This window comes from Lagopus leucura, unplaced genomic scaffold, assembly GCF_019238085.1.
Source record: "Lagopus leucura isolate 7727_CA_CO unplaced genomic scaffold, USGS_WTPT01 Super-Scaffold_100028, whole genome shotgun sequence".
Taxonomy (NCBI): domain Eukaryota; kingdom Metazoa; phylum Chordata; class Aves; order Galliformes; family Phasianidae; genus Lagopus; species Lagopus leucura.
Genome location: NW_024962279.1, coordinates 8,099,040 through 8,113,579, shown reverse-complemented (window position 1 = coordinate 8,113,579; position 14,540 = coordinate 8,099,040). Strand labels below are relative to the sequence as shown.

General features: G+C 40.6%; 1 protein-coding gene across 1 annotated transcript in view; it reads left to right on the top strand.

The window, feature by feature from the left end:
* Window positions 1-14,540, top strand: part of FGD5 (FYVE, RhoGEF and PH domain containing 5) — a 91,697-nt gene that overhangs the window by 55,231 nt on the left and 21,926 nt on the right. Inside the window, exons 7-10 of the mRNA XM_042880862.1 lie at window positions 3,280-3,436; window positions 5,884-5,971; window positions 8,359-8,409; window positions 9,900-9,958. Of these exons, the coding sequence (XP_042736796.1) occupies window positions 3,280-3,436; window positions 5,884-5,971; window positions 8,359-8,409; window positions 9,900-9,958 (355 nt within the window). The remainder of the gene's footprint in view (window positions 1-3,279; window positions 3,437-5,883; window positions 5,972-8,358; window positions 8,410-9,899; window positions 9,959-14,540) is intronic.

Genomic DNA, 14,540 nt, shown 5'->3' with positions numbered 1-14,540 from the left:
CCCCCCCCCCCCCCCCCCCCCCAGCAGAGGCTGGGATAATTGCAGGAATGAAAAGAAGCTGAACTACTGTGGCAGATCTTGCATACAGGAAGGAAGTAAACATATGGACTGTCAGGCCAAGAAACTAAATACTGAAACACTTGTGCAGTGCGTAGCCCACAGTTCTGAGGTGGCCTCATCAGTCAGTGTAAGGACAGCCTGCTTTGTATATGTTATCCTCTTGCCTTTGTTTTGTGTATTCAGTCAAGTCACTTCACAGTCTTCACCAAGAAGCTTCGTACACATAGCTGTGAAAGGCAGGAATGGCTTCAAAAATCTGAACTGGTCCTAAAGGAAATTCTCCACTTGCAGCAATCTACACAGCAAGTGTATTGCTCTCAGACAAGCACACTTTACCCCCAACATCAACATGGGACTGTGGACAGACCAGGCCTTCAAGCCAAGCAGACACTGCTTGTCTGCTGAGGGACTCCAGCTAAGCCAAACACCCTTACACAGAACAAAGTCTTTCCATTTTGTAAGCAGTCTTGGTTAACTGGGGAGGTCTTGGTTGACTGGAGTCTAGTGAATGTGACACCCATCTGCAGGATGGGCAAGAAGGGAACTAAACACCTGCCTGTCTGACCTCAATACCAGGCAAGGTTATGGAGCAGATAATCCTAAAGGTGATCAGGCAGCACACAGTGGACAACTGAATGATCATATGCACCCAAATTAATAAAAGGTAGGTTCAGACTTAACTTCCATATCCCTCTCTGCCAAGATGAACCACTTAGTATATGAGGGAAAGGCTGTGAATGTGTTTTTCCTTGCTCTTAATGAAGCTGTTGTCCAAAGCATTCCCCTGAAGAAACTGGCTACTCATGGCTTTATCAGGCTGAATAGTTCACTAGATGAAGATCTGGCTGGATGTCTAGGCTCAGAGGGTCACAGTAAATGAGGCTGAATCCAGCTGGTGGCCAATCATCAGCAGTGTTCTCCAAGGCTCTGTTTTGGAGCCAGTTTTGTTTAATGTTTTTGTCAAGTACATGGATGTACCAGTATGTTCCGTATCTATCAAATATCTGTATGTTATCAAGTGTGTCCTCTGAAAGTTTGGAGATGACATTGATTTAGGCAGGATTGTTAATGTGCTTGCGGTAGGAAGGCTCTGTAAAGGGATCTGGATAGGCAGGACTGATGGGCTGTATCCAATTGTGTGGCATTTGTTGGTCCTGTACTCGAATTGTAACATTTCCATGCAGCAGTACAGGCTTGAGAAAGAGTGGCTGGAAGGTTGCCCATCAGAAAAAGACTTGGAGATACTGGTTGACAGTCAGATTAATGTGAGCTATCCGTGTGCCTGAGTGGCCAGAAAGGCCAATGGCATCCTGGGCTGTATCAGAAATGTGTGGCCAGAAGGACAAGAAAAGTGATTGTTTCTCTACTCTGCACTGGTGAGACTGTACTTCAAATATTGTGTTCAGTTTTAGGTGCATCACTGTCACTACAAGGAGAATATTGAGTTACTTGGGCACGTGCAAAGAAGAGCAACTAAGCTGGCAGAGGGACTAGAAAACAAGACTGAGGAGTAGATGAAGGAATTGGGTTTATTTAGTCTGGAGAAGAGGCTGAGGGGAGACCTCATTGTACTCTACAACTACCTGGGTGACCACTGCAGCAAGAAAGGTGCTAGTCTTTTTTCTCAGGTGACTACTAATAGGACATGAGGAAACAGTCTCAAGCCAGGAGAGGTTTACATTGGATAGGAGGAAGAATTTCTCCATGGAGAGGGGAGTTCAGCATTGGAAAGGGTTGCCCACAGAAGTAGTTCAGTTCATGTGCCTGGAGGTATTTAAGTGTGAACATAATATTAAGAAACGTGGTTTACCAATGGGATTCAGTAGGTCAGGTTGATTTTTGGACTTGATCTCGAAGGTCTTTTCCAACCTGAGTGATTCTGTGAGAGAATAAGAACCTGCCTAGAACAAGACTCCAAATACCATTCAGCTAAAGAAACATCTGACTTTAATCCAGGATGCCAAGCTCCAGTCTATTAATCTCCCAGATTAACAGTGTTTAAGAAAATCACCTCTGCAGCCCCAAGCTGACTAAATCTACAGCAGCCAGCATAGTCCCTTGCTTAAGCTGATCTCCTGTATGACAATTGATGCAGCCCCAAGCTATCATGCTAGGTTCCAGCAGGCAGTGTCACTCTTTGTGGCTGATCCCATCCCTGTGCTGCCATGGAGTTAATGAAGTCAATTGTATCAGGAGAATTTTTCAGTAATGATCCTAAAAGCAGGGCGTGAGTTTCCTTATGAGCCTTATAATTTCAATTTGAATCACACAGTAAGGAAAGGGAAGGCTACAGAGTGCTGTATATTGGTTTGTATCCAGCACGGGGCTGCCATGAATGGTAGAAGGACTTAAATTGTTGAATTTGTATTTATTTTATGATTTATAGAATCTTAACACAGAGATGCTTCTAGCTGTGATCTAGAATGACTTGTGCCTTATAGAAGTCATATCCTTACTCTAGCAGCATGTTGACTATTCCTCAAGGCAGAAGGAACACAGATGAAATGCCTTAAGCTCCTCTACAGTACAGAACTACAGGGCCCCACAGCCTCTGTGGTATGAGAGGAAAAAAGTGGGTTATGCTGCCTGAAACCAATAGAATCACATACGGCATAGGGCTGCACTCATACAGGTTCCTAGGTCACCACTGCCCGTTAGGTCTACAATAAGTCACTCCTGCCTGTGCTCTCATTGATGTTCTGTTGCCCTGATATCCCCAGGAACTCACATTTGTCTCTTAACTATGATTACTCTTGTGACATCAGATTTTTATCCTCTTTTCTCCTTCATAAATAATTCAACGTTGTGTTACTGCGTACTGAGACAACTAATGGTGGAGCAGTAGTGAGCAGGGGGCATTGAGGGGGAACTGAAGATATGATATTACAGCTGAAGACATATTATTCCCCACAACCAGTTCTCAAAGCCCTGCAGCAGCTGAAAGGTCTCCTAAGAGATGAAGACACTGTGTCCTGAAAAGAGACATCCTGCCTGCTACAGACATGCAGTGTTGTGATGGCACTGGCATAGCCAGAGAATTGACAGCCCTTCACCAATCTCTCATTGTGCCTGATCTACAGCAGATTGCTATTGTGTTTGTGAAGTATTTCATATTTCCTGCCATTTAAGCTAGTCTTTAGCTGCCACTGTGGGTCTGATGAATAGAGCTGCTGCAGTGAGAGAGTTTTTGTTTACCTTTTATTCTTTCTGTGGCCTTAGGGAGGAACACCAGAAAGTTGCTGATGTTTTTCTCTCCAGAAAATCAAGACTGAATCACCACACAGCATACATTATGCAGTTTGACAAGAATTTGGCTCTGCTAGATGAAACCTGCCTTAAGTATTCCCAGCTGGCTACTGTCATTCAGGAATTTGAGGTAAGGCGCCCTTATATTTCCACCTGTGTTGACACATGGCTGTGCCACAGGATTCACTCGAGGTAATTTTTTAATGCAACTCCATCAGTGTTGACCTCTCTTCACACATCTTGATAATAGAACTGAAGTGGGACGTTCACATCTGCATCATGTGCTTCTGTGTCCGCGTCTGTTGCCCATGCATTCTTCTATGTATACAGAATATATTTGTGAATACACAGACTTGTGAACACATCTTGCTGAAATATATGCTGGTAGTAGAATAGTTTCTCACTTATATATTAACATATTAACTTGAACACAGCCACACTGGGATTTATAACTATTATTGTTACTTTGTCTTCTTTCACTCCCCTTTGCATCATTTTTATTCTGGGCCTAACCAAAATGAAGTTAGGGTTAGACTGCGTGAGTGCTTAGCTCTTAGCTGGGGTCAATCCACAACATCTTTAGAACTGGATTTCTCTGTGTTTTTAAATGCCTTTTAATGCTTCCTCTGCTTACAGAGGATCTGGTGACAGCCAACTGAACTGCAAAGAAAGATACCACCTCCTCTGCCAAATGCAGTGCTCTGTTCATCCAGACTCCTTGAATGATTTATAAGTTTTGGGCCTGTATCAGTAAGCAAGAAACACATTTTCCATTGTCTTAACTCAGTTTGTTCCTATTGAATGATTCAAAAACACTATCAAGATACAGCTGACAAAAATTGAGGCCATGATTCTTTGTTATATTTTAAAGTATTTGCAATATAGGCAGTTCATGTAATTTCAAAAGCGTAAAATTATTTGTCAGTGGAAAAGTTTAGTTGAATTACACTAGCTCTACTGAGATGAAATGGTCCAAGTCATGGTGCTATAAAATGTATCTAGAATCCATGTTTCTTTTTCTCTGGTAAGACAAGTAGCAATGATTACTTGGATAGAAGAGGGCCTGTGAAGATAAATTAGTGATCAGACCTTAAAGGTTATTTAGCCTGCAGCATATGTTAACATTTAAAAATAACATTCTTAAAAATAACAATTCATTTCAAAAGACAATTGGAAGTCAGCATTTATAAACAGATACTTTGCAGTTGCCATAATTACTTCCTGTTAGCAGATGAGGGGAGCTCTGATGGCTCACATTGCTCTGGACCTGAATCTGGAAAACGCAGGTTTTCTACTGATAGTTTTTCTACTGATAGCCTGCGTTCCTAGCATCCCTCCTGACCGCCAGGCTATGAACTCCTGTCTCAACTATTAATCTTGGAGTCTAAGAAAGCAGATGGAGCCTCTCCTAAGAAGAGAATAGCAAGATTTTACTTTAGAATCAGTAAGCTTTGTTACTTCTTATCCATTTGCATGTGTGCATGCACACAAACATGGGAGAGGTGTTTATCAGACCTTTCCTATCACATGTTTAAAAACTTGGCAACAGTTAACTTTCCAGTCTAACAACAAAGAATTGAGGTCTTCATCTTGGGGGTTGGACTCCATGATCTCTGGAGGTCCCTTCCAACCCCTACAATACTGTGATACTGTGATCTTGTTTCTCTAACCTGTGACTTGAGCAGTTAGGATAATGCCATAACATTAAACATTTCTTCTGCCTGGGAAAATACTGACTTTTCCCAGTCCTTAAACAGTTAAGTTTCCTATTTTCCCTTCTGCTCTGTCCATCCTAAAGTGGAAAATGCTGCAGAAACATTAGTCAGTGAACACTGAAACCCCTGAAGCTTGAATTGCTTTTGGACTCAATTCTCATAAAGAACCACCTGGGTTTTGTGCCATTCCCTCAGGGTCCTGCAAACTTTGTTTCATGGTTCCTCTGGAGATGTGGAGACTTCAGAAAACTGAATTTTGTGGATTGCTGCTGGTTTTGCAGCAGTGTTGAGACTCTTCACAGATAAACAGCAAATTTTTCCTATTTTAACTTGGTATCTCTGTAGTCAAAAGCAATAGGTTGAATCTAAAGGGGAAAACTCAGTTGGAAAGTGCTGCCTTTCCATGTGTATATTAAATCAGAACACAAGTTCTAACTAAATCACAGGAAGATGCTTTGTTGTATTTTGCTTAATTTCATATCTTGAAATAAGGTACTAAAAAGTTGGAGGCAGAAGAAATTTTCAGTTTAAAAAAAAAAAAAAAAGCTTGTTGATATCTGATACTTCTGACTCTTCATATGCCATCCTAAAACCTTTACCTTCTAACCAGTTCTTACTTTCCTCCCTCTTCCCTCTGAGTCCAGACAATTTGTGAGTGATGCCATAGAAAATAAATTGTTAAAAGTACTACCTTGTACTTAATAAATACCCCTTAGCACTTGGTAAACTGTGAATGATTCAGTGGAATTTTTGCATTCAACTGTTAGTAAACTTTCAGGGTACACATCAGGTGGAGATGACAGCTTGCTGCTGAGCTCACACATCCTTCACCTCTGTTTCCTCTCCCTTCCCTTGAGGACAGAAGAGCTCTGGTGGAAGCCCACAGAATGTGAAACACCAGCTTTTGAAAGTGGTGCAGCGTGTCTTCCAGTATCGTGTGATGCTCACAGGTCAGTAAAACAAGTTCATTCTCGAAGGTACTCAGTGTGCTACACGTGGGTGCCATGACAACTAAACTAGGGCTGGAGCAGTATGGGTGAGAATTCCTGGGAACTTCAATGTACTTAATGCAGGATTCAGGTAATATCAGGGAGCCTGGGAAGGAGCAGGCAATTCTTCAGCTCAACCATGCTTTAAAGGTCACTAAAAAGTGTATGCCAGGTTTTTTAGACATTCCTTCCTGCCTTTCCCCTTTCCTGAGTAAGGAGAGGCAGAGTTCAGGAACCTCACTGCCAGCAGGCAGGTTTGATTTCGTTTATTTCAGTGGCAATTGTCAGAGGTAATTGGGCACAGGAGTCACTGCAAAGGAAGGCACTCTGAAGTGTGTGCTGTATGACAGTGGCAAGCACTATTGCCTCCTACTCAATCAAAGCAGCTGTACCCAGTGCTGCATCCTGAACCCCATGTACAATAGACCTAAGGTTAGTGCTAAACTTAAGTGAAGATTCCAGATCAATTTCTCCACTTTCTAGGAGGCAGAAATCCAGATTTACATCAACAGTGTATCAAAAAGTATCAATGGATCTCACCCTTGTGAAGTTTGTCAGATTTAAAATATATATATCCTTACACAAAGATGGAGAAATGTCTTAAGAATATGTGTATGTGTGGGTAGAGAGGGAATATGTCTTAAGAATATGTATATGTGTGCTAGATGAGCTAAGAGTGGGACAGCAGAAAGGAAGCTACAAATCTTGCTTATACTTAACAGCTGGTGAAAGGCATGACATACTAGAAAGAGCACCTAAAAATGCATCAGAGCAGAGGGGCCATATGAATTTTTATTCACAGCACACGTTAGCAGCAGCTCCATCTTGCTCCAGATACTTTGATCAGGGATGCGAGTCATTTTCCACGATTGATTTTTTTCCTTTTTAGTAGCAGCAATGAATTCTGGATGCCAATAATAAGACTTTTTTTGTCTGTCTAGCTTTCCTGCACTAAGGGCTGCTTCCCTGACTGAAGGTACCAAGTTGCCTCACGTGATTCTTACGGTCTCTTCAGTGCGCACAAACACAGCATATCAAGTGTGCTCTACATTTCCCTTTCAGGAATGCTGCCATCACACTCCCAATTTCTCTATCCATTTCCATGGTCTGTGAGGCAAAATGCAAACATGAAACACTGTTTTGAGGCAGCTGGAATCTGAGTGCAGCTGTAATGATTGGACATTCCCTCCATGCTTGAAGCAACTTGAGCTCCTCCCTGTCCCCTAGTATTGGCATTAACTGGAAACATGAAATGTTTTTTGTTCACTGGAATAATTTTTGCTGGTTCAAGATATTCCAGGAAATCAGCTACTTGGTTACTAGGACTGTGTGGGTCTGGAACAGTGCAGTCCTTCACATCCCCTAGACAGTGTTGAGAGAGAAGAAAGGGAAGGGGGGGGGGAAAGAAAATACGCAGGTGTTTTTGTGTGTTCATAACTGTCTGTTCCTATCAGACAGGGAAGATTGTTTCATCAGGAGATTGGCTGCTAGTTACTGTACTTGAGCCAAAAAGAGCTACCCGCTCAATTAAATGTCTATAGCCAAGGACAGAGCTTGCAGCTATAAAAAGTAACATTAAATATTGCCTGATTATACCAAACAGCCCCTTCCTGCATGACTGAGTGCAGGCAGAAGCTTTCCTGAACTCCAGGCAAAAAGAAACTGAACTGAACTCCTGGCTCCAGAAAGCTGGGCAGTTATTGGAGTGCCACAGAGAGGACAGCCCCAGAAAAATAAATGCGTATTGGCAGGATGTTCAAGAGAACAGATATATGAGCAATGCCATTCCCAGCACATGGGCCTTATTCTTGGCTGTAGAATTTAAGAGCTTGGATTAATCAGAGATGAATGAAACATGTCATGGTTACACTTCAATTTAAAAAAAAAAAAAAAAAAAAAGTAGTACTCTCTATTACAGCAATTAAAGGCATAAAGACTCAGGCAAAGAACAGACTACTTACATCAGGTATTAATATATAAAACGTCATTACAGCCAACGCCGTTTATTTGGGGGGAAAACAGAATTTATGAGAAGAATAATTATTTGAATTATTTGTCAAATGGTGTTACTCAGCAATTATCTTGGCTGAGAAACAAGGAAATACTGTTGTTGTTCTGTTGTTTATGTCGAGTTTTGTGGTGAGTCCAAGTGTGAATCAGTTCTCTTGCACTGATTTTTCAAGGTAGAATACTACCAAAGATCTTTCACTTTGGAAAGCGGCAATATAAATCTAATTATTTGGGAATGAAGTAGTATAGGACAGTAATATAAAACATTCTATAATTTTGCTAATCCAACTACAGATCATATGGATCTGAATTTTGATTTGTTTCATTATTTTCTACAGATTACTTGAATAATCTTTGCCCTGATTCTATGGAGTATGAAGCCACACAAGGTAAAATGAAATGGGTAGAACAACAAGTCCTGTTTCACTAACTCTGCTTCTAAAGAGGTGCCAGATCTATATTGAAAATATATAGAAGGGGCTTACTTTTTAAGATAAGGGTTAGATGTAAGGTCTACAGTAATTCATTACTAACTTAAATGAATTATTAAAGGCAAGAACCCTGTCTTTTTCAGTGAAATGTGCAGACTTTCAATGGCTTTGATGTGATTAACTTACAGAAAAAGAAATGATCATGCGGTGATGCGGTGCTGACATTTTACTTCAGCCTCCATCATATGAAAAACCCTAGTTCTCTTTGCCTCCATCCATGCTTGGCCTAGTCATTGTAAATCCAGTTGGGGTTTGTCCACCTACTTGTTTGTATACCACTATCTTGAGCGTGCCTGCTCACTCTTACAACTTTGGAGACACCCAGATTTGAACTATATATCTGTATACTGTATTATTTAAGACTAAGTAAACCCGGCATAAAGTGCATAAAAATCTGTTCTGCTTAATGAAGAACAGATCCTGAAGTGCAGTTGCTAACACCACCCTTTCTAACACATTGAATGGATAAAGCAGGAGTCTCCTAATTCCACTGAAGTCAAAGGGAGGTTTAGCCTACGTATGAATGGTAGTACTTTCCAGGCTGAAGTAAGAAGGATAACGCTGTACTGAGGAAACCAGTTTGCCTCTCTTACAGTGTGAATCCAAAGCAACCCACAGCAAAAAGGACTGTGACTGAAGGTCAGTCTGTTAGGACCAATAGTAGAGTCTCACAAAACGTAGGACCCTAGTCGCTGACTAGGTACGCTGGCTTTAGCAGCAATTTAAGCCAATGTTCAGGCTCTGTAGCTACATTTGCTGATCTTATTTGTGTTCAGTGCATGCTTGTTACACTTCTGGCCAGCAATGGTTCAGATGCTCCAAAATTAGGCCCAAAAATAAGTAGGATGTCCTGCTCCACAGGAAAAGAGATTTGAAATAAAGATCTAAACTGTTACACTGTTGCCCTTGGGCCAGCTAACACTGGAGAATCCAGATATTAATTCATGTCACCACTTCATGCACACTTGTCAAAAAAGCATGTCCTATGCTCTCCCTTGGCAGTAAGGGAAGTTAAGTCACCTGGACTGCCATCCTTTTAGATGGTGGAAACTGGATTACATGAATCTATCCCTACCACAAGCTTCTACTTTTGTAAGTCTGTAGCTAGAAAACATCATAAAATATTTTTTGCTTTAAAGGAACCTCATGAGCTCTGTGTCAATACAAACACGATGCAGAACTTTCATTAACAGAAGGATGTATCTTCTGGGTCTTGAACTTGTTGGGCAGTTGCATCTTGATGATGCCAAAAGATTTACAGAGCTGCTGCCAAGGGTTGTTTTTTTTTTTTTTTTTTTTTAATTAAGGATATCCTTCTAAACAGAAAGGATTTGGGTTTTCTTCCTCTCTGACATTATTTGTGGCCTTTGTTTTACTTCGTTCTTCAGCTGCCCTATTCATTGTTTCTGAAATTGCGGATCAAGCCAATGAGAGCATGCTCCAAGGGGTGAGTGCTACCCTGATACCCTCTCTCCTGATCAACAGTCTTCTCTGTACATTTGATGAAGTGACTTCATATCTGTTAAATTCTGAAGCCTCCTGCAGGGTGAAGCTCAAGAGTTTATACAGAACTGGTTTAGACCACTGCAGATATGGAATAGATAGTATAGCTGTGCAAGGTGCAAGTCACTGTAGCAAGCAGCACAAAGTGCTTTTTTTCCTTTTGGGATTGCTGAAATGGGATGTGACACAAGGAAGTGAGAGATGGGAATTTTTGTAGTTATGTTTTTAGTCTAGGATGGTTTTGGATATTAAATGCTGAAGTCATTAAATATGTGCTGTCAAAAATATACTCCAAAGTCATTTATGTCTGTTTTCCTCTCTTCTGGAATCCCGTTTTACTGAAGAATTTATTCTGGTTTACAGTCTTGTAAATGTTCAAGCAGCCAACTGGCCATGATTTTCATAGGGTATAGCTCATGGCTAAATTAAGATTTACGTATCTAAATAAGTTATGTAGTTCTCTGAAGTAATGAACATTCACTATTAAGTCACTATGACATATTTTTCACGTGGTATCAGAATCCTAATTTACTGGCAAAGATAGCTGAAGTATAACTAGTTTTATGACCACTTGTTTCCAAAGATCTAGATCTGATTTTTATCTAAGATGACAGGAGTCTTGCTGCTGACATCAGTAAGGTGCCAGCTGGGAGGCAGTAGAGAGGGTCAGACATGGGGATGCAGCAGGTTCCAAAGAAATTCAACTTGGTGGACCTCCAGGTGGTATCATAGCTAGAGGAACTATCTCTTTTTGCCTTAGCAGCCACTCACACTTTCAGATAAATTCCCTATGTTATCTCCTGAGGCTCATTTATGTAGAACTATGTCTTTGCGCAGATGTAGCGTCCAGAGGAAGTATTTTGTTGTTGTGTTGAATCACAGTAATTCCAAGTGATAGGGAATGCATTGTATCTTTTGGGAAGCTGTTCATGTTTTAATTCTCACTCGGATGTTGTGGACTTTAGCAGTCTGCCTTGGGATTTTACTGTGCCTTTGCTAAATTAGAGATCTCTCTCGCAGTGCAAACATCCTTCCACGTAGTTGATTACAGCTGGCACTCAAGTTGCTTTTTCATTATTTCATCTGCTTAGCAGAAGATGGTTATTAACAATTACTCAGGCATCATAATATGAAATCCAAGGGACAAAGAGGAGAAACCTAACCGTAAAGGGGAGAAATGAAGTATCAACTCATCTTAGCGGGAGTTTGTTTTCAAATAGGATTTTAAAGTTGAAAGAATAGGGAATTTGTAAGGAAAGACATGCTGGGGGCCATTACAGACGCATACCAGCACTGCTGGCTCAGCACATTTCCTTTAATGCCTTTGCCTTCTGGCTGCAGGGTGAAGGAGTAAGGCAGATGAACCCAAGAGCCAAGAATCTCAGCTTCTGCTCACATCTGACAATCCCTGCTGCTCAGATTTAAAAGCAGTGTCTCTGATGTGTGTGCCAAAGTCATAAATGCAGCCCATGTGTTCGTGGGCTGTTTTAGAGCACCATATTCAGTGATGATCACTTCATGGCCAGAGAGAGAAAAGAGCTGAATCTGGTAATAGTTGTATCAGAAAGACATAAGTTGTAGTTAAAAGTACATACAGTTTTGTGAATAGAGAAACCTGGCTTTGTGAATCTGATTCCTATACCTTCCAATATCTAGAAACTGAGGCTAGGGCTCTGAACCTGCTTTTCCTGAAGTCAGTGGCAAGATTACTGCAGATCAACATGAAGCCTAACTAGTAGGTTTCTGGTTTTGTGTGGAGACAATCTCAAGCCATGGGAACAGATCAAAACTTTGAGCATCCTGAGGTTTAAGGTTTTAATGCCAAAACTCAGTGTTTGGAACTACATTGTCATAGTGAGAACTTAAAAAGGGGAGGGAAAAAAAAAAATAAAAAAAAGCTTGGGCCTATTTTTTGTGTCTTTTTCCGCTTTTCAGTGTCAAGCTTCTCAACTCCCTGCTGTCCTACCACATCTAGCTCAGAAAATTTTACATAGTAATACTGGCATGACTGCTATGTTGGTACCAAAACCTTTCCAACCTTCGCTTTAGGAACAGCATTTCTTTTACTTCTCCTGATTACCGTGGGAAACACTGTCTTTTTAACCGTCACCACCATTAGCAATGAACAAGAGCCTGCACACCATGTTTGTACGAGTTTGCACCAGAGGAGGTGACCCGCTGTCACCCTGCTGAGGCGCACCACCCACCCCTCGCTGTGTTGCATTCACTGTTGGGCCTACATAAGTATTCATTAATCATCAACAGCTGTCAGTGGGTGCTGCTTTTTCCACATGGAGGAGTTCAGTTCCATATTTTTGCTTCCTCTACACCTTTTTGTCAGATTGCCCCTCTGCTGCCATCTGTCACGCATTTCATAATGGGTTTAACCTTAGGCATTACTATTGGAACAGCCATTGTATCAGGCAGAATGAGGACAAAAGTTGTGAGGGAAGTTTCTGAAGGTGGAATGATAGTTGTGTTGCAGTCATACATGTAATAGTGAAAGAGAAGGAAAGAAGCATAATAGAAAGGAGATGCATGGAAATAATGATATTATATGGACTATTTCCAAATAATTTTCACCAATAATCAATTGATTACTGTACAAACACTGTACTGCTACCAGACAAGCGCATGTAGACAGCAGGGAGGATGTTGCTGAACAAGCCTAAATTTTACCATAAAAAGAAACGTAATCTAGCCACTTTACAGAATGACTCTGAAACCCTGGACTTGCTGGACAAAGCTTTCAACAGGTTTGATTTATTTTCTCCCTAGGCATAGGCTTCCCAGTCATCCTTTTTAATTAATAAAACATTCTTTGTACCAAAATAAAAATTTTATTTAATTATATAGTTGAGATCTCAGGTTTTCACCATAATCTCACAGGTTTAGGGACACCCATATTAGAGGCTGAGAATTGTAGGAGCTCAGTTTCTATCAGAGCAAGGTCCCACATCTTTTTGTGGTTCCTCTGCTTCTTTAGGTTTTATTCAGATATATGGGAGATTTGTATGAATACTTCTCTGTGTAAGAGAGTGGACAGAATCAGATTTTCATTCCCACTGCAGTGAAATCAGTGGAGTTATATTACTGGTGGAAATAGTCATGAAAGTTCAAACCCTGTTTTTTTGTATCATGGGTTTTTTTTGTATAAACCAAATAACTCAATTTTGGATTTTGCCTATGGGGAGAACCTCCAGGAAGATATCAACAGAGAGCATCAACGTTGGGCTGGATGCAATTGCACTAAGACACGGGTGTTAGTTTGCTGACAGCGCTTACAAATCTTTCAGCTGACTCATTTTGACAACAGCTGAGTTTTTTGTGGGTTAGATTGGCTCTGCAGGAAGCCACGCCACGCAGGAAAGAAATCTAGTAGTAAGCAACAGTTATCAAAACAGCAAATAGAGATTCTCTGATACTTATGGCTAAGGAATAAGCAACTTCCTTTGAAGTGGTAGTGATTAGCTTGTAGCTCTTTCATACTTTTTATGAAAGATTGATATTTACTGTGGTGCATTGCTGTGAAATGATTCTTATCTCCACTAATCCACAGTTTAATTTGAAGAACATCACCAGGCCCTCTGTGTTTTATAGACAAAACAGGCTGTATAGTACTTACTTTAATGTCTGTTTGGGAACAATTTCATCACACATTCCACACTGACCTTTACACTTCATTTTTTTATCATACTGTCAGAGTGTATCTACTCTTTTTGAAGCTATGGCCTGGAAGAGATGAAATAAAATCTCCTTCTCTCCTGTCTGTGTGAACACTGTGGGTTTTGTGAAGATTCTCACGTTCATGAGGATTGAAGTTCAATATTCTGCGATATCAGAGATAGCTTAATATCCCAACGAAGAAGACTATAACCAGAGGTTCTGTTCTTTCTCTCGGATTTTCAAAAATGCAAAGAATTTTAGAAGTGTCTTTAATTACAGTGCAATCTGAACAGAGTAACTCAATTTAGTGTTAGCAACTTGACATGCACTCAGCTGAAGTTCTAGCAATAATTGGGTTTGGCACGTATCTGGAAAGAGGAAGTATTCTGCTGCTATTTATTAACTGATCAAACTATACTCTAAATATCAGATGGGAATACTGAATTATGATCTATATCTTCTGCAGAATATAAAAGATTTGTTATTGGCTTTTTTGTTTTATTATAATAACAGTTCAGCACACTTTCCCTGGGAACTATTAGCCCAGGACTTTCAGACATATTAGCATAGTAACTATCTGCATAGCATTCTTCTCAACTATGAAAATATTATTGGCAGTTTACAGATGTGCAAGTAGAGGCAGAAGTTGTGCCATCACCACATAGCATTGAGTCTATCTGTAACTCTTGGAGCCATCCACTACTTGAACTGATCAGGGTTTGCATTGCTTTTTGCACTTCTTCAATCTTTTAGAGGTCTTGCAATGCTAGAAGAGTAATAAATTATTGTAGCTGTTAGCAGCTGGTGAATTTCTGAGGAGGCAGTACTCCTTTGTGGATGCAATGATAATATTGCTTGCC